This window comes from Neodiprion fabricii, chromosome 3, assembly GCF_021155785.1.
Source record: "Neodiprion fabricii isolate iyNeoFabr1 chromosome 3, iyNeoFabr1.1, whole genome shotgun sequence".
Classification (NCBI taxonomy): Eukaryota; Metazoa; Arthropoda; class Insecta; order Hymenoptera; family Diprionidae; genus Neodiprion; species Neodiprion fabricii.
Genome location: NC_060241.1, coordinates 40,043,103 through 40,061,309, shown reverse-complemented (window position 1 = coordinate 40,061,309; position 18,207 = coordinate 40,043,103). Strand labels below are relative to the sequence as shown.

Below are 18,207 nucleotides of genomic sequence, written 5' to 3'. Positions count from 1 at the left end.
AGCGAGCCCTACCCGACGGTTAAGCTCACGGAGAACTAACTGTCAGTGTGACTTTCGATTTCTTCATTACCGACCGGAATCGCCCTAATTACACTTCTGCAATTTTCAATTGTAAGCAAAGTCGTCAAATAAATTTTCCTTAACAGAATTCACAAGGGATCGCTTATGGATAATAGACTCGCCAAACGTCGATATATTCTGGAAAATTACATCTGTTATCCAAAATATTTGGCCTGGTAAAAGCGTACCAAGAGATGATAAGGCAGTTTTTATCATCCGCGGGATGCTATGAACGCACGTATTTCATATGCATGGAAATTGCAAATACACGGGGATGACACGGCGTTACGTTCAGTGTATCGTAAAGCTACAGTGTTTCTCGTTGCGTACGTACGTGTCGTATACTTTGTCCGTAATACCTAATTTTTATTTATCAATTACATGCATTAGAAAGCAGACGTGAAGAATATGTACAGTGTTTGTCAATGCCTGTATAATATTCAGTAAATACACAGTAAATAAATTTGTGACATTTCGTGATATTCATTTAAGTACAGTTACAGTGTTCAATCAACCGATTGCCTTCCTGGAATTACTTTTTCTACCACCTCCCGAAGTTTACTCATTGTCAGCTGTCACTTAGCAGTTAACACACCCATTAATTCAGATTGCACCAGAAAGCACTAACCGATTGTAAAACAGTGAAAACGTTGGGGAACCATGGTAAGATATCGTTAATTTTCATTGTCGAATAATAGTAAACTCTCAGTTAATTGGGAAGGAAGAATACTGGTGGGACACAGTGTAACAAATGAATGCGTCAGAATATTTTTATAAACAGTTATTCTTATTATGTCATGAGTTATTGTTATTCTTATTTCTTCAGTCTTCAAACGTGAAAGTATGCGACATCGAAGATGATGTCAAAGAGGAATTGAAAAAGTTTCGATTTCGCAAGAACAAAAATAATGCTGCATTGATTCGTAAGTCGATTCATAAACTGGTGAAAAAAAAATAGGAACCCTTATTAATCATAGTTTGAATTGTATTTCAGTTAAAGTGGTCAGAGAAAGGCAGAAAATTTGCATTGACGAGCTGCTAGAGGTGAGATCATATTTACAATCAATGATATTTGGTTTCTAACGACTCGCGTACTGTTTTGCAGGACATTACAATTGACGAGCTACAAGACTCGCTGCCCGGCCACCAGCCAAGATACATAGTATATAGTTACAAAATGGAACACGCGGATGGGAGACTGTCTTATCCGATGTGTTTTATCTACTACACTCCAAGAGATAGCCAAATGGAACTGCAGATTATGTATGCCGGGACAAAGTTAGCACTTCAAAAGGAAGCTGACCTCACTAGAGTCTACGAGGTACGAGAGTTGGATGAACTCACAGAAGACTGGCTTAAAGAAAAATTAAGCAGATAAATATCAACTTGTGTATATAGGTACAAGCGATTTGGTGGTTTTTGTAACCAGAAATCAAGTCTAACTGTCCTGTCTCCCAAGACTGTAGATACTTTTTAATAGTGTGCTTAATTTCATATTTTTATAATATGCGAATGCATTGCCTCGCAACAAAGAATGACAGTCACAAGCAAGCTACAAAATTTCTGTCTGGAACATTTTTTGCTTTCATGATTTTTCACAAAAATTTCCTAAAAATATTAGGAAAAACTGACTGATCAGTAGCAAAACATATGACTTTGTAACATCATTCCACTGTGAGAACTTAGAAAGTTCATATCTTTGGCTTGGGAATTCACAAAATATTTAATGCTAATGTTAATTGAGGTGACCTAGCAAGTATTGAATCATGTTATACAAAACTGTTAATCCAATGCTGTAATCTAGAAATGAGACCCGGTTTATTTCTTTAATTTAAAAAGGTTTAGGGTATATCATTTTCTTGCCAAACATCGCTTTAGTTTTAAACTATATCAAATTTAATTATTAATCGTCTTTTTCAAAAGCTTTTTTCTCTTTTTATACGAAGTACTCTTTATTAAAGAATGTTTTCGGTGTGTGCACGTGTATGTGTCATACACGTGTAATTGTTAATGATAAGCCTATTGGAGACATTACTCATTCTATTTGCGATATAACAAGCATGAAGTGCTAGTCAATACAATAGAATACGACATAAAAAGTTGGAGCTGATTTTGTCAGTCGCAAAAATAAAATATCACTTTCTTAAAACGTGTAGTTTCTATACTGTGAGGAATGCAAAACACACAAATCTGCCGACATTCTAGATTTTTCGTCATACCAAGTATTAATATAGTGTCACTTGTAATTTATAAAACTTTTCACTTAAAAATTTGTTCATTTAGTTCCTGGCTTCACTAAAAATCAACATTTTCTAATTCTTTGTATATTAATACTACAGGTGTAATATTGTGGCAGCAGACTGGAAAATTGAGAAACTAAACGCACGATTGAGGTAGTGATAAGATAAAATTAAGTAACCCAAATAAATACCTACTTATTATTAACACCTTTTGCACTCCACCCAAAAGTCAAACGAATCAATGAAACTTCAAGCAAACGAATGCAATGGTACAAAAGAAATGCTTTTCAGACATTCACCAAATTACGCACGTTACACAATTAATTATTTATAAACACAAGAAGTTCTCCATATTTATACACATTTTACATCGTTTCCATTCAAACAGATGTGTTGCCTGAATTTATTCACACATAAGACTTATTTAATACTAATCTCTAGTGGTTAGTTAGATGTTAAAATGGAACCATGATCATGATTGCTGACAATGAGATTTGCTCATTGAATGAGGGAGCTGATCATTCTGAAACAGAAAACAAAAATTCGATATTTTAAGTATTCATATACACCTAAATAATATATGCTAAACAAATATATGCAGCTATAAATATTCGCAATGTTGTTGTATTTTAGATTAATCCCATTTTTAAATTCTAATAACTGAAAAACATCTTTAGATTCATATGCAAAACTTCACATGAGTAATTCTTATTATTTTTTGAGTTTTTTGCAACCCTACTTGATTAGTAATGTTAATTTGTGAATTTTCCTTACCCGTAAAGGTAGTAAAAAAAGGACAAAAGATAAAACGCCAGTTTGACCCAGCCTTCTCGTTGACATCTCGTTAAGTCAGACGCGTTCATTATAGTTGTAGGATCGTAAAGACCGAGTTCAGACATCACAGGCCTGTTCCGAAATCTAAGGAAGTGATAGACGAGCAAAGGAAGGTTCAAAATTAAGGAGAACCATTCTCCGGCAATCAAGAAGAGTACGTTGAAAAAAACGTGTAGAAGGTACTCTGGAACGACAAGCTGAAAATGCGTAAGAAATAAGGTAAATAGAACAGGAAATAAATGTAGCGTTGTTCTATGTTTGAAGTATCTACTATATGTTCCAAGAATAATTGATAAGATATCAACTCAATAGCGTACAGAAATTGTGTCGATCATAACGAATTTAATTTACGTTACAAAGGTCGAGCTAAAAGCAAACTCAGCTAACAATAGATTTTTTTCATCCACGTTATCACTTATTTAATAAATTATGAAGATTGTAATTTCACTGAGTTCCGAAGTTGTGTTTCAAATCATTGAATTCTTTAAAACTTACCGGGTTTAGACTGTTGCATTGATCGATTGGATTTTTGTACTCTGTTTTTAATTCATCAAAAGCGATGACCTAGAAGAAGGGTGTGTTAAACATTAAATCTTAGATTACGCACAGGCTAAATTTGAGGTTATGTCAATCTCAAAAAAGGCCAGGTAACAGCAAGGTTTTGCACTGTTTTAATCAATTGAGCAATAATGCGATATTCAGTTGACTTACGTGAAATATCGAAAAGAATATTAAAAAGGCGTCGATAATTAATGCAACAATGTATGAAAACGCAGCTAGACCGAACGCCATTTTTAACCGTGATGGTGATGTTTTGTACGATTTTTCATTACCGCCTCACATCACGGCGCACGCGCCTCCTTATATTCTCGATTATCACTTCCGGCCGCGAAAGATTACGAACATTGATGTCAAACCCGTTGTCTCTTGTAATACAGTGATATGCGCAAAGAATTGGGTGGCAGCAATATTACCAATAAATGGTCACAGTGTTTTCCTAAATTATACATATACTTGTAATTTGTATACAATTTATTAGATATATTTATATATATGTCATACTTAGATCGATTAATAATGCAATCTCAAATTTTTCTTTTACAGTTATAAGTTAACACATTTACATTTTTCACTATAAACGTATGATGTATATATTTACATTGAATGAATTCTCAAGCGTTCACTGGCCTAGGTGCGCACGATTCTATCGCATGGTTGGAAGATATTCGGTAATATACATCATTACACTATCCAAAAACAATCTTCACTTACAACGATTTAAATTCAAAGAATTAAGTCATTACGATTCATTATCACAATTCGTATAACTAGTTGAACGAAAACACACCAAGCTTTAAGTCACATGGTAAACCCTGTTTCCAGCCTACATTGAAGACACAGGACGAGCTGCTCGGCAACTGGAATGCATTCCTGAGAATGTGTTCTATGATCCAATCTATTCAACGTCTACTGTACATTATGTAAAAATATTGCCACCCATATTACAATTAGTCCCTGCTTGCTTCTTAATTCTCCTTCTAAGTACAGTAACTTTGTGCCTCTTGCATAGTCTTTAAAAAAGATTGCAGTACTCATCTATTTTCAATCATCCGGGAAGCCTGATTATTTAAAACTAGAATACCAACTGTCACACAGTTCTGGTAATACTAGGACTTCCATAAGTATTGTCCTGATCAGATTCAGACTGGTTACTAATGAGGACGGAGTGCTCCCTCGCTTCCCACCTAAAGTCACAAGAGGTGACAAGCTCTCTCCTTGGCCTCAAGATTCCTTGAATGCTGCGATAACTGATATCCAAATCTTTGAAGGCATTTAATAAAACAATAGCAACAAGCACAGTGGAGAATCCGCAAACTGAGCCTAATATATTAGTTGCGGACATGTGCCTCCACTCCTGGAAGAGTATCGCCGACGCCATTATCACAAAAGTCGTAAAGAATACATAGTAAACGGGAGTCACTATTCCTGTGTTGAATAAGTCTAGAGCCTTGTTCAGGTAGTTCATTTGCACACTCACGCATAAAATTACAGTGAGCAGAAGGACCCAAGTAAGCCAGTTTCCCAATTCATTTGCGCTGCCTGAAATAGTTTCTTTTAATGCAAGACCAAGACCTTTGCAGCTCATCACAGTTAAGGAACCAATAGAGGAGCAAATGAGAACATAGATTATCACATTCTGTCGGCCGTGAGTTGATTCGAATTGGTAAACTATGAAGACACTAGCGGTAATTATTATCACAATGTAACAAATGAAACCAGGCTCTTGAATTTTTGATAGGAGGACTTCAAGATTCTCGATCTCTTCTTCTTTTGGGGCGTGGATTACTATCATTGTTGAACCAACAATGCATAGGAAGCACCCGATCTAAAAAATTATAATAAAGTAGGGCGCCACGTTTTAAACTATTTAATGCCAAAGGCACGATATAGTTTATTCCAAACTAGCCAACCTTTCCCAGAAGATTCAAGTTTTCGTTCAAGAACTTAGATGCCAATACAGCGGCAACCAAGACGCTAAGAGCCCCAAGAGGTGTGACGAGAGATGCTGGAGCAAAAGCATAGGCTGCAAAATTTGCTGCTTCCCCAATTCCCACTAGAATAATAAATGTATATAATTTATGCCATAAAAAGACAATGTGTAATTTTTGTCTAAAAAACGGAAAAATCATGCCACCTATTGTTGTAATGAAAATAATTTTCCCCATACCATCTCATAAATTTATTGTTGTGCAGCAAAATATTGTAAATCGAGCTATACTTACTAGACAATAAGCCTGCCCACCATATCCATTCCTTAAGGTATGCAAATCCTCCTGAACCAGCACGCACCGAACCCTGTTGTTGTATCCGGATGAGAGCTTTCTTTTTTATAATGAAACTTCCACCTGAAGTACATAAACAAGTTTACAGAACGTTTTTTGTATCAAATAGTACATGTATAAACTTGTTTTAAAAGAAATGGTTGTTCATAGAGAGCTTTGAAAGTGATGATTAAAAATACTTTTGCCTGAGATCAATGGTTATGACTCATAAGGTGTCAGCTGTCAGGCTTACAATTACTCTATCTTGCTGTTAATTTGATGATCTCTGATTATAAATAGGAAACATATTGAAGAAAATGACGTTTTAATAATTATTAGTATTGTTGTTTCGACAGTGTATTGCAGAGTATAATATCTTATTGTATATTCTTTACGTCAAAATCTATCGCATGCACTGAATTTCAACTTTACTAACCTATAAAAATACTGGAGCCTATGGCCAAACCCAATCCAATGTAGAATCCGACGGTATCGTACGGTTTATCAATACCACTGGATGACGTCTGGTTCATGTTTATTTTATTCGAATGTCAACGAATAGATTCGATTTTCATCGCGTAAAATCACTGATACAACCGAACACGGAATTTCATGAATGGGAATGGATTCTACATGAATAAGAAAACATGTCAAAATCTGAGCCACTACAACTGGTAGTTTTTGGGATGTTATCTATACTACGGTATATTGAGATAACAACGATTATGGCTATCTGACAGTCGCGGGATTATTGCGAGCAGGCTGCGTCACGGATTAATATCGGTGCATTACAATTTTCGTGCGACTTTCTTATACCTACCTACATACTATCACGTTATTACCGATGACGCGGAAGAACACATCGTTTGCCAGATCCACATGTGCATATAGAATAAACTGCAGAGCAATGATAGTCTACCCATCCTGCAATGTCCCTCTTCTGCAGAAATGGCTATGATTTTTACCTATTATGTATCATGCGAATGCATAACACAGCGTGGACTTGATGCGGGACGACAGCGACGCTGCCGCGTGGTCACATATGCGCAATATGTATACATTAGGCCGGTTTTTTTTATAACTTTTTGTACTATCTTCTTACATACCCTCTGAAAACTTATTTTTTAGCTATAAACGAAGCCTCGTGAAACTGCGTGGAAGTCGGTAGCAAAATTCTAAAAGGTGATACTCGACCGGTTAGAATTTTTTCAAATACTCTAACCGAAATATCTCGAAAACTATACAAGTTGGGAAGCTGTTTTTGGTTTCATTTTGTAGATAATCAAATTTTCTATGATAAAGGTTGATACTAGTGTGCACCTAAATATTCGTCTTGTATTTGATACATAGGTTGAAAGTTGGTGGACTGAATAAATGAGTGAAAATCGCTTATCAACTTTGTTATTGTTGGGATTTCTTTTACTTGTCGCAGAATATTTCGTTCATTTCGTGAGGACAGTTTTCGTGGTCGGTCACTTCTGTGTGAATTTCGGAATATTCCTGTATTCAAAATTTTTTTATTGTACTTTTCACTGTGAATCGACTTCTCTGCACAACCTTAAGTTTGCAATGTCTGCATAAGAGTTGTTCCGATTATATAAATTTAAATAATTTAAACTTACCAAAGATTGGTTTCATTTTGTTTGTAGTAGAGAAAAAATGTCTCTTCAATTGACCATCACTCGACGAAAATTACCCAACATTAATCCTCCGACGGTTACTAACTTCAATATAATATATAAATTTAATGCTATTTTTCTTTCGCTTAAACTCGTTTCGCCACATTTTCGACGTATATTTCTAACTTACCACCTCAAAACGAACTGCCCGACTGACAGCAAATTTGATACTGAATACAAAGCCTTTGCAAACAATCGTTGACGCTGAATAAACCGGTTCAAACGTGCTTGTTTCCAATGTTGCATCGTAAACTTATAAGTGTACGAATATTTTTGTCCCTGCCATAACAGCGACTTGTCTTCAAATTAGCTACTCAACATAAGATAACAATTATGTCCGATTCTAAATGTCCAAGTGTGAAATAAAATAGTACACGTTTGAATAAAGAAATTGATTGAAAAAATTATTCTTTATTTTATTTATGTCCAAGACGATTTCATTTTGTCTGAACGAACGTATATATAGAGAATTGAGGGTCGCATAATTTAGAGTTTTACGTTATTTCGGTTAATTGTACACCGAGGATTTTGACTCGTCAATTTCGATATTGACGTATGTACATATCTCTAAATATTGCGAAAAAGGGCTTAAGCTCCATGCATTTTCATTTGACGCAGAAATAAAGAATGTCACGAATTTTACGAATTTACTTTTGCGATTTCGTAGAATTCGTGCTATTTCTTTATTTCTCTATCAAATGAAAATGAATTGGAGTGAGGTAGTGGACGTCGATATTTGAAAATATGATAGTGAGCTGCCTATATTCTCCATAAAAATGATTCAGAGCATTTGTTTTTATAATTTTAGTAGTGAAATGGAATCGTTAGAATGTCCTAGCTGATGAGTTTATAGAATATATGCAAACACGAATGTGTTATCTACATTCTTTACACTGTTATGTGAAAAAGAAGACAGAAAGGTACGAAGTAAGGTGAAAATGCTTTTTTTTGGTTTTTTACCAATACATCTATTGTATTTTCCGTTTAATTGAAAAAAGTCGGTGTGTCTATAATAATCTAGAGACTCTACTTCTCTGAAAGGCTTAAATGAGAGATTTTTCTGTTCCTTTCAAATAGTATGTGTATAATATTTTCATCCATTTATTTTAATCCTTTCAGCTATTTTCCCATACTTTACATAATCCAAAGGTTTCTAACAAAGTCTGTCATCGGTTTCCTTTTCTTTTTTTTTTTTTTATTTCCATATGTGATGTAGTACAGAACGGGGTTCAGAACCATGATTCAGAACTCAGAAGCAGAACAAGAAATTGACAGGACCGGCACTCAGCAGTCTGAGCTACTAACTGCTGTTTCATATCGTATAATTGAAAACATAAAAGTCAAAACTTAAACATGACAGCGTTCGAAGGTTCGTATTTCATGATATTTCTATTTCTTGCGAACCTTTATCGTACCACAATTGTCGGCTGTACAGATTAGACTCGGAGGTTAGGTTACGTTCGCAAACTCCGAAATTCATTTCGTCTGAGGTGAATTTTACTATCACAGTTTCTCAATTTGCCCTAGGACTTACACACTGCATAACTAATACACGTAAATGACGTCATTTGGACCTATTGAACCATTCAATATGACTTTTTTATTACACCTGCACGACAAGTGCAGCTTTGCATGACAGTATAGCAGAGCAAAAGCAGCCAATCTTATCTCAGTGTTGTAAAGATTGGTTCGCACATATGCAATCCACAATTGTTTTATTTTCGTCCCTTGGGAGCTCACTTTTGTTCCTAGGGAGATGAAATTGACCACTCGCCTCCTGCAAAATTACCACGCAGAGCCCTACCACTTTTCACTCGTTATAAAAACTATTTTGTGTGAGTCGGGCTAAAAGTTAACGATCGCAACTCGTATGATAGCTGCCCCTGCTTCGCTCAGGTACAAACTGCACATTTGGCGCAATCGCAAACTTTCATCCCTTGCCACACGATATACTATTTACCTCACATTACGCTCTAAGCATGCATAACAGGCTTCTTTTAAATAATCTTCTCTATATTATTTTTGTATGTTTATTCTGATATTCAACATGTAATAACTACTCATTTCTTTTTTCTCTATACCTTTCAGAAATGGGCGTACTGCCTGAGATAGCCAAAGCAGTTGAAGACATGGATTGGATGTAAGAATGCTCAACTTTTGCACCTTTCATGCCTCTGTTCTACTTATAATAAAAAACAAGCACATTTCATACATGCGATGCCACATAAACATTAGGAAAATAATTAATTGTAACATAGTAGTTGTCAAAATCTGTACAGTTTGTTACAGAGCTAATTACCAGTCACTTCACTGTCTTTTATGAATAGACCAGTCAGTAATCCTTGTTCTAAAAGTAATTTCCGATTGGCAGCCCCATCGTTTTACTGAAAGTTTGGAAGAATCTTATGTATTCTATAGATTAAAACAAATCTACAGCATTTTAAATTGTACATTCTCAATTATAGGTTGCCAACAGATGTTCAAGCTGAAGCGATTCCCCTAATTTTAGGAGGAGGAGATGTATTGATGGCTGCAGAAACTGGTAGTGGTAAAACTGGTGCCTTCTGTTTACCAATCCTTCAAACTGTATGGGAAACTCTGAAGGATATCGAATCTGGAAAATCAACGACCTCCAAAGCCAGTCCACAGTCCTGTAAATTGCTATTTTGCTACCAATATTCTCTAGAGTTTATGTACAATGACAAGAGACAAGCTCTTTCGTATTAGCAATATTTTCTTTTTGATTTGAAGTAATGCAGATATTCGGCATTTCATCCATGTAATTGACAGATTTTAAAGTGTCTTCCACGTAACATATTCATTGTCTGTAAGTTTTTATTTCAAAGCCAATCATTAGAAACTTAATAGATATTTTTTTCTGTACCAATGGTTATGCGTCTTTCGTGTATAGCCACTTTTTGCTCGCTGCTCAGTTAATAACCTGCACACACGAATTACCATGGCAGTCTATTCCACATTTGCGCACTCGAAAATTTCGTCATCTTCCAGCCCCACACTGGACGATGAGTTTATTTGATAGGGGCCGAGCGCTTGCCGTTACTCCGGATGGTTTGCGATGTCAAAGTCGTGAACAACGCGAATGGCATGGCTGTCGTGCAACCAAAGGTGTACAGGGTAGTGGGAAATTCTATTATGAAGCTACTGTGACTGATGAAGGTCTTTGTCGTGTTGGATGGTCTATGCCACAGGTAACACTAGCATGATAGGGAAAGAATTGAGAAAATCAACTCACTGTCACGAAAGACCCTGTCGCAATAATTGAATACTGATTTCAAAATATGTGTATAGTACACGTCTAGTTCAAACATATACGCAAATTTCCATATTTTACTCAATCGTCACTATTTTACAATCTCAGCTTCCCCTCTTGCAACAATCAGTACAATAGCAAACTTAGATGTATTTACATAACAGGCAAACTTGGATCTGGGAACCGATAAGTTTGGATTTGGTTTTGGTGGAACTGGTAAGAAGTCGAATGCCAAGCAGTTTGATAGTTATGGAGAGCCGTTTGGGATGCATGATGTGATTGGCTGCCTGTTAGATTTAACCAATGCTGAAATTCGTTTTACTAAAAATGGTGTTGATTTGGGCCAAGCGTTTTCTTTGAACGCGCAACAAAAATCTTCCATATTTTTCCCCGCGGTTGTATTGAAAAATGCTGAAATGGCATTCAACTTTGGAGCTCAACCCTTCAAACACTCGCCACCCGAAGGCTACATCGCTATTTCCGCAGCTCCAAAGTCTTCTACTCGAGACAATACTGTTTCCGGAAATAGTCAAAGTGGTGTCGATAATTTGAAACCAGCCAACAACGCTCCACAGACCATAATCATTGAGCCGTCTCGCGAATTGGCTGAGCAAACTTTCAATCAGATACAAAAGGTATTTATGCTGCAATTTAGAGTTGGTAGTAAATCCATTCCTTCACAGTTTATGTATTTTTAATACAAGAAATTTAAATACATCCTTTTCGAATATTGTCCTAATTGCCCTTAAAAAACTCAGTTTAAGAAACATTTGGATAATCCAAAAGTACGGGAGCTCCTGTTGATTGGAGGAGTAAATGTCAAGGAACAGATTTCTGCATTGAATTCGGGGATTGATATCGTTGTGGGAACACCTGGCCGATTAGAAGACCTGATACAAGGTGGCTACTTGTCTTTGACTCATTGCAGGTAGAAAGCCGAATATCACTTAATGAATGTGCTGAAACAACAGCAGAGTAAGTAATAATCTTGCAATTGTCCACGATGCAGATTCTTCGTGCTCGATGAAGCTGATGGCTTATTGAAGCAAGGATATACCGAGCTTATTGATAGACTGCATCGACAAATTCCAAAAATTACATGTGATGGTAGAAGATTGCAGATGATCGTCTGTTCGGCCACTTTACACGCCTTCGAAGTTAAAAAACTCGCGGTAAAGAGTTTACCAACCTGATTAATAAGAATAAAACATAATTGCACGAAATTGTCAAGATTTTCGACACACTAGGCGCAAAATGCAACTTTATTGAAGATATGCATGTATTTCAGGATCGTTTGATGCACTTCCCAACCTGGGTTGACCTCAAGGGCGAAGATGCAGTTCCAGAGACAGTCCATCATGTCGTTGTCATGGTGGACCCCCAGAAAGACAAATCCTGGCAGTCGTTGAGAACACACATTCGCACGGATGGAGTACATTACAGGGATAATGTCAAACCAGGAAATAATACCGCAGGTTGTTATCATTTCTGATTCACTGTCGAGACAAAAGAATTACAGCATCCAGTACATTGAAATTAAATAAATTGATCAATCTCTATGTGAAAAATACGATAATAACTGGAGACCTGATTGCTTACAGAGACACTTTCTGAAGCTGTTAAAATTTTGAAAGGAGAATACTGTGTCAGTGCCATAAGAGAGCACAAGATGGACCGTGCTATTATTTTCTGCAGGACTAAGATCGATTGTGATAATTTGGAGTCTTATTTAAAGAGTATCGGCAGTAATGAGTTTACATGTGTCTGCCTTCACGGAGATCGTAAGCCACAGGAGCGAAAAGCGAACTTAGAAAAATTTAAGCGTCAAGAAGTGAAGTTTTTAATTTGTACGGACGTCGCTGCCAGAGGATTGGACATTACCGGTCTTCCCTTCAGTACGTACCTAGGGTCTTTCCTTCAAACAGACTTGGAAGCAATAGAATTTCTGTCATAACTGAAGAAAAAATAAAAATACAATATGCTATATCTCAAGTTTATCGTAATAATTACTTTTCGTTTTCTTTGCAGTGATCAACATCACCCTACCAGACGAAAAATCAAATTACGTACACCGGATCGGCAGAGTGGGTAGAGCTGAACGAATGGGTTTGGCTATTTCTTTAGTAAGCAGTGTACCGGAAAAAGTTTGGTATCACGGTGAATGGTGTTCCTCCAGAGGCAGGAATTGCAGCAACACAAATCTGACTGATCAAGGTGGCTGTTGCATCTGGTATAACGAGCCGAGAGTACGTGTCAAAAACCTGTAGAAAATTCTGATTGTATCTACAATTTTTTTACAACTACAACATTATATCGCTTTATGAAGAAAAGTCCGTACGTTATTCTAATTCTAAATCTTGAGGCTAGTGATTTTAATTATTGTTCACAGTACTTGGGAGAAATTGAAGATCATTTGAATGTGACAATTCAGCAAGTAGGTCCAGATATCAAGGTTCCTTTGAACGAGTTCGACGGTAAAGTTACTTACGGAGAAAAAAAAGTTAATAGCGGTAAGTGCAATCGATTATTTACGTTTAGCGTTTTTTTCCCCTTATATTTGCCATGTCTTACCTTAGTCAGACTATTCGAAATCTTTATATTTCAGTTGATATAATGACGTAAAACTTCTTACTACGTACCTAATATTGTCTAATAATTTAGTATTGAAATTATTATTCTAAGTATGAAATTCTTATATTTGTACATTTTTCAATAATTTGAACTCATTAAGCTGACGTCAAATGCCATACTTGCTTAAATGAATGTATCTTTGATTTAACATGAAACCGGCATGCTAACTTGAAATTGAATTCAGGAACTGGATACCAAAACCATGTGGCACAAATGGCTCCAGCCGTATCTCAATTGGCAGGACTGGAATCAAAAGCACAGCTTATTTATTTGAGGAGGCATATGAACGTTGGAAAATCGGTTTAGGACCTCTGGAATCTGATTATCAAATACTCATGGCAAGTAATTCGAGGTTCCATGCGCAACCTCTGTCAGAGTGTACAGGAAACAGTTTATGCTATTCTATTTACTCCACAATATTATACCAATGCTGCACTAGTTGTTAAAAGTTTAAGTTTCTTGCACCATGTAACTGTAATTTATTATTTTTCAAGATAATCAGTTTGTTTCATAACTTAAACTCGAGTGCTTTCCCGATTTATCTGATCCGCGAGAAAGTGAATATGTTGGATATACACGCCATTGTGTACAATTAAAATAAATAAAGTCTTAAGTGACGTAATAAAATCTATGAATGTAATCGCATTTCAATGTGTCCCAGTGGTACTCTCGAAATTATTGCTTAAATTAGTTAACGATAGATAACAGTTAGTTGAAACTCATCACGAAATGGAACGACAGGATACTGTACAAGTATTAGTAATTTATATAAGACATACGGTAAGTATTTATTATATTATAATTGTATGATCATGTGTTATTATTATTATATTATTATTTTAGTTACACAAACTATGTATGGTACAGTATGGTTTGTTGTGTTGCTTTTGAAATATAATATAATTTTTTGTATTATTTAATATCCTTATAGAATATTCTAAATGACTCTTCGAAGATATAATATAATATATGATAATTTACATACAACTTTTCGGTACATCATTCTGAACGCAACGATAAACAAATACTTTATAAACTATTATAGTTATGTTATACGTACATGTATATATATATATATATATATATATATATATATATATATATACACATACGTACATATGTTTAATATATGTATGCATATATGTATATATATATATACGTCGTTGAATCGTAACGTTTCCTTCCTGCTACAAATGTAATTCTGTATAATTTAATTATATAATTTTGTAGCATGTGCTGTTCCACGTCTGATCATTTATACTCATTAGTCTCTCGTATCTTAGAGCTAGAAGTTTATCAGTTTGCGCATTTAGTTAGTACAGTACAATAGTCTGTTACTCTGTTTAACGAACTAATAATAATCATAATCATAATTAATTGTAACCTGTTAGTGTTTCAAGTTCATGTAAACTTTTATATTCAGACAATCATCACAGAATATGAATGAAATTTGTTATATTATTTATTTATTTATTTTTATTTAGTCTATAGATCACGATCAAAATCGTACCACCTGCAATCATCCCCGCGCACAATTTTTTATATTATATTATTTTAATATGTATCCTATAGCCGGTCTGGCATTTCAATTTCAGTACGAATTGCAATATGTATTATAATATATTGAAATAGCCTCGAGGTGCGAAAACCGTTTAAAAATACAGAATAGACTATAACCACCCGCCCACGATTGCATATAACTATTCACTTTCAGTAATTAAAATTTCAATCTCCCTTTCCATTCAGAGCTCAAAGCTATTTCTCCCTTACTCCCACATTATTTCTATATTATTTGTTCCTAGATAGATTTATTTTACTAGTATTATTCATTATTTATCATTTTCTTTAAATAGTTTTTAATCAATTTTCAATTTAGTTAATTTGATCTAAACATCTTTCTAAAAGACACGCAACAATGAATCGAAGGGATCGACATATCTTATATGTGTACGCCATTTTATTTATGTATAATCTACAAGTTTACTAACTTGCTGACTTCAATTTTTTTTTTTTTTTTTTCTTATCTTGTTTAAATATACATATACATATATGCACGACAAAACAGACAGCCTGTACAAAAATTTGTTAATTGTGTGTCAATATGTTCGATGTATATACATATACCATTATATAATAATGTAATATATATGTATATACATTATACATGCATACATTACCATTTACTTGTTTAGTTTTCATTACGGATAATTCACAAACAGCTAAACAGCAAAAGATAGTCATTCCATTCACACTTTCGAAATGAGAAATGAATGTCGCATAGTGAAGAGATACCTTAAATTTTTTGTATATTCTTGTTTTAAGTGATCTTTGACTTTCTCCGACAGCCAGCAGCAGCAACAGCAGCATCATCATCGATAGTATTTGCAGTAGTCTGCCAGCTTTCTCACTAAATTATATGTTGTACCCTTGCACACGAAAGCCACAAATATATACCTATTTATGTATTGTGATTGGATCGTACAGGTAATATGCCAAGGAGCTTAAGATATATTGGAATGAGAATATAGTCGTGCGAGAGGAGAGATACAGGATGGAGATACGAGTTTCCGGCTCTCCCAGTGTAACACAAGCAGCATGAATTTTCTTGCTTAAAATTAGCTGCAATAACATTTCAAATCCTTGTTTGTGAATTATACCTATATGGCTTTCGGCGCACTGCAAGATACACGGATCGGATATATAATTCAGCTGACACTAACATTATTATTTTAACAAATAATCAGTATACGTTACAGGTTGTGATTAAAAAAAAACTGATAAGAAATATACACATATAGTACAAATAACGTTATAGTTTGACTTAAAAACTCAGATTTTGATTTTAATCACAGATTTTCTTTTCTTTCCTTTTCCATTCATCTTATTGTTTCTGCTGCACTTGTATGCGAACGACTATTACTGATGTACCAGACAGGTACATTCACGGTATTCCCGGCTCATTGATCATTAAAATACAATATACGATCCAAGATACTGAAGCATCACGATAAACGCAGCGTGTCTTTGCAGTTTCTCTCTACGTGTTGCTTTTTTCAGTCTGTCAGGTGATTGTGAATGAAGACTAAACAAAACTAAACTGTAGGTATCAGTCAGCTTCTTTCACAAAAAATTATAATGAAACGATAACAATTGAAAAGGCAAAGACAGGCGTGAGATTGTCGCTAAGCATTTGATACGTCATTGACTGGTTCATCGGCTTGGCCATAATAGATATATTATAGGTAAATGTAACTGTATGAATATATAATACATACATACAGGTCTCGTTCTTATTTATTTCTCTCTTTTTACCGTAGCATGCACAATTGTAATTGCAGGCAACAGCATCGAGAGAAATTATTCACAAGGTATTGTAGGTCAATTCAAGTTTTACTGTACTACACATTTTACAATTGCCCATGAACACTTTGAGCGAAAGGATGCTATGTATGTAGATACCACAGCACAGCACGCCAAAGGCTAGAATGCATAATTAACCGTATGTTTTTGAGATTTTCTTCCGAGCTCTACCACTTTGCACACATATAAATGCAAACATAATTAACGGATAGTTTTGCAGTGCTTTAAAAAAAATTACCAATTACATCATCGTATATTACGAATCTCGTAATCATATGCGTGCGATGACTCTAGTGGTCCAATCTGTGACCAAGTTATTACCATATAATAATTTTTTTCACAATATATACTCGTCATTAAGTATTGATTTATCGCGACATTTTTTCTTTATCAATTGGTTTATTTTTCTGTAATTTATTTCGATTCGTCATCTTACCGTCACATAGCAAGCTCTACGTATGCACAAGTATGGATATATATGTGTGTGACGAATTGAAAGAAAAAATAAAAATTTGAAATTTACATGATAAGAATACAGCAATATACAATAATAATTATAATTATAATGATAATAATAACAATAATAATTACAGTAACATATTACATGTAGAATGACAATTATAGTAATAGTAATCAAAAATTTATGCTTTACCAGCTATCTCATAATCGTGGTATACAATTATTGTGTATTATTATGCTTGGCAAACAGGATTCGCAACCATATATTGCGATATCTCACTGTCAAACATGTCGAATCTTTAGTAATAATGGCAATAATAATAATAATAATGCGTGCGTGTGTGTATGCTATAACATAGTATTTACTATACAACAGATGTGCTTTGAAATAATATTATTTAGAAAAAAAAAAAAGAAAAAATTATACATGTATATTTGGACACACGGCGGTTTGACTTTATCACAATTTTTACATATATATGTAAATACATACGTACACATGTTTACATATGTATGTATATTAGGGTGTTTCAAAATAAAAAAAATTTCGGTTTTCCAGTGGGCCACACCTGAAATAGTTAGTTTAGCTAGAAACAAAAATTCTGGCGAAAGCTGAGCATTGTCGGTTGAGTGGAGGATCGGGCACATTTGATTTTTCAGTTTCATTTTTCAGATCAGTTTGTGTCTTAAATAAGATGCTCCTGGAACTCTTTAGTTGATGTTTAATAGGGACCCATTGTAATGGCAAATGTGTAAATATTGAATAAAATATTGAAATCTGAGTGAGGAAATGTTTTTCATGTATTTTAATTGAATAATAATCAGAAAACCTGTTAGACGTCCCTGTTAAA

At 34.8% G+C, this 18,207-nt stretch overlaps 4 protein-coding genes and 1 long non-coding RNA gene across 10 annotated transcripts; 3 read left to right on the top strand and 2 right to left on the bottom strand.

Moving 5' to 3' along the window:
• Positions 1–6: 6 nt before the first annotated feature.
• Positions 7–17,755, top strand: LOC124178608. The gene is made up of 3 exons (XR_006869853.1): positions 7–18; positions 17,348–17,353; positions 17,553–17,755. It is a non-coding gene; the product is annotated as an uncharacterized LOC124178608 (long non-coding RNA).
• Positions 288–2,910, top strand: LOC124178605 (glia maturation factor beta). Of its 3 annotated transcripts, none has more exons than XM_046562068.1 (5): positions 288–390; positions 564–723; positions 887–983; positions 1,055–1,104; positions 1,166–2,910. In XM_046562068.1, exons 2-5 carry the CDS (start codon positions 721–723, stop codon positions 1,436–1,438), a joined length of 423 nt encoding a protein of 140 aa, XP_046418024.1. In that variant the 5' UTR covers positions 288–390; positions 564–720; the 3' UTR covers positions 1,439–2,910. The 3 variants fall into 3 exon arrangements, with proteins under 3 accessions (XP_046418024.1, XP_046418025.1, XP_046418026.1); XM_046562069.1 differs by having other exon boundaries at positions 321–390; positions 558–723; XM_046562070.1 differs by having other exon boundaries at positions 355–386.
• Positions 2,515–3,988, bottom strand: LOC124178604 (protein cornichon). Its single transcript, XM_046562066.1, has 4 exons — positions 3,846–3,988; positions 3,630–3,698; positions 3,075–3,331; positions 2,515–2,823 (listed from the first exon to the last, which is right to left on the bottom strand). Exons 1-4 carry the CDS (start codon positions 3,924–3,926, stop codon positions 2,799–2,801), a joined length of 432 nt encoding a protein of 143 aa, XP_046418022.1. The 5' UTR covers positions 3,927–3,988; the 3' UTR covers positions 2,515–2,798.
• Positions 4,127–6,939, bottom strand: LOC124178601 (magnesium transporter NIPA2). Of its 3 annotated transcripts, XM_046562061.1 has the most exons (5): positions 6,781–6,939; positions 6,393–6,590; positions 5,918–6,040; positions 5,606–5,748; positions 4,127–5,520 (listed from the first exon to the last, which is right to left on the bottom strand). In XM_046562061.1, exons 2-5 carry the CDS (start codon positions 6,487–6,489, stop codon positions 4,783–4,785), a joined length of 1,101 nt encoding a protein of 366 aa, XP_046418017.1. In that variant the 5' UTR covers positions 6,490–6,590; positions 6,781–6,939; the 3' UTR covers positions 4,127–4,782. The 3 variants fall into 3 exon arrangements, with proteins under 3 accessions (XP_046418017.1, XP_046418018.1, XP_046418019.1); XM_046562062.1 differs by lacking the exon at positions 6,393–6,590 and having other exon boundaries at positions 6,777–6,939; XM_046562063.1 differs by lacking the exons at positions 6,393–6,590; positions 6,781–6,939 and adding an exon at positions 6,187–6,197.
• Positions 8,876–14,168, top strand: LOC124178597 (ATP-dependent RNA helicase Ddx1). 2 transcript variants are annotated; one of them, XM_046562054.1, is made up of 12 exons: positions 8,876–9,004; positions 9,724–9,775; positions 10,101–10,288; positions 10,645–10,844; positions 11,071–11,541; positions 11,665–11,834; positions 11,916–12,078; positions 12,195–12,381; positions 12,508–12,801; positions 12,935–13,152; positions 13,296–13,416; positions 13,722–14,168. In XM_046562054.1, exons 1-12 carry the CDS (start codon positions 8,989–8,991, stop codon positions 13,841–13,843), a joined length of 2,202 nt encoding a protein of 733 aa, XP_046418010.1. In that variant the 5' UTR covers positions 8,876–8,988; the 3' UTR covers positions 13,844–14,168. The 2 variants fall into 2 exon arrangements, with proteins under 2 accessions (XP_046418010.1, XP_046418011.1); XM_046562055.1 differs by lacking the exon at positions 8,876–9,004 and adding an exon at positions 9,107–9,125.
• Positions 17,756–18,207: the final 452 nt, after the last annotated feature.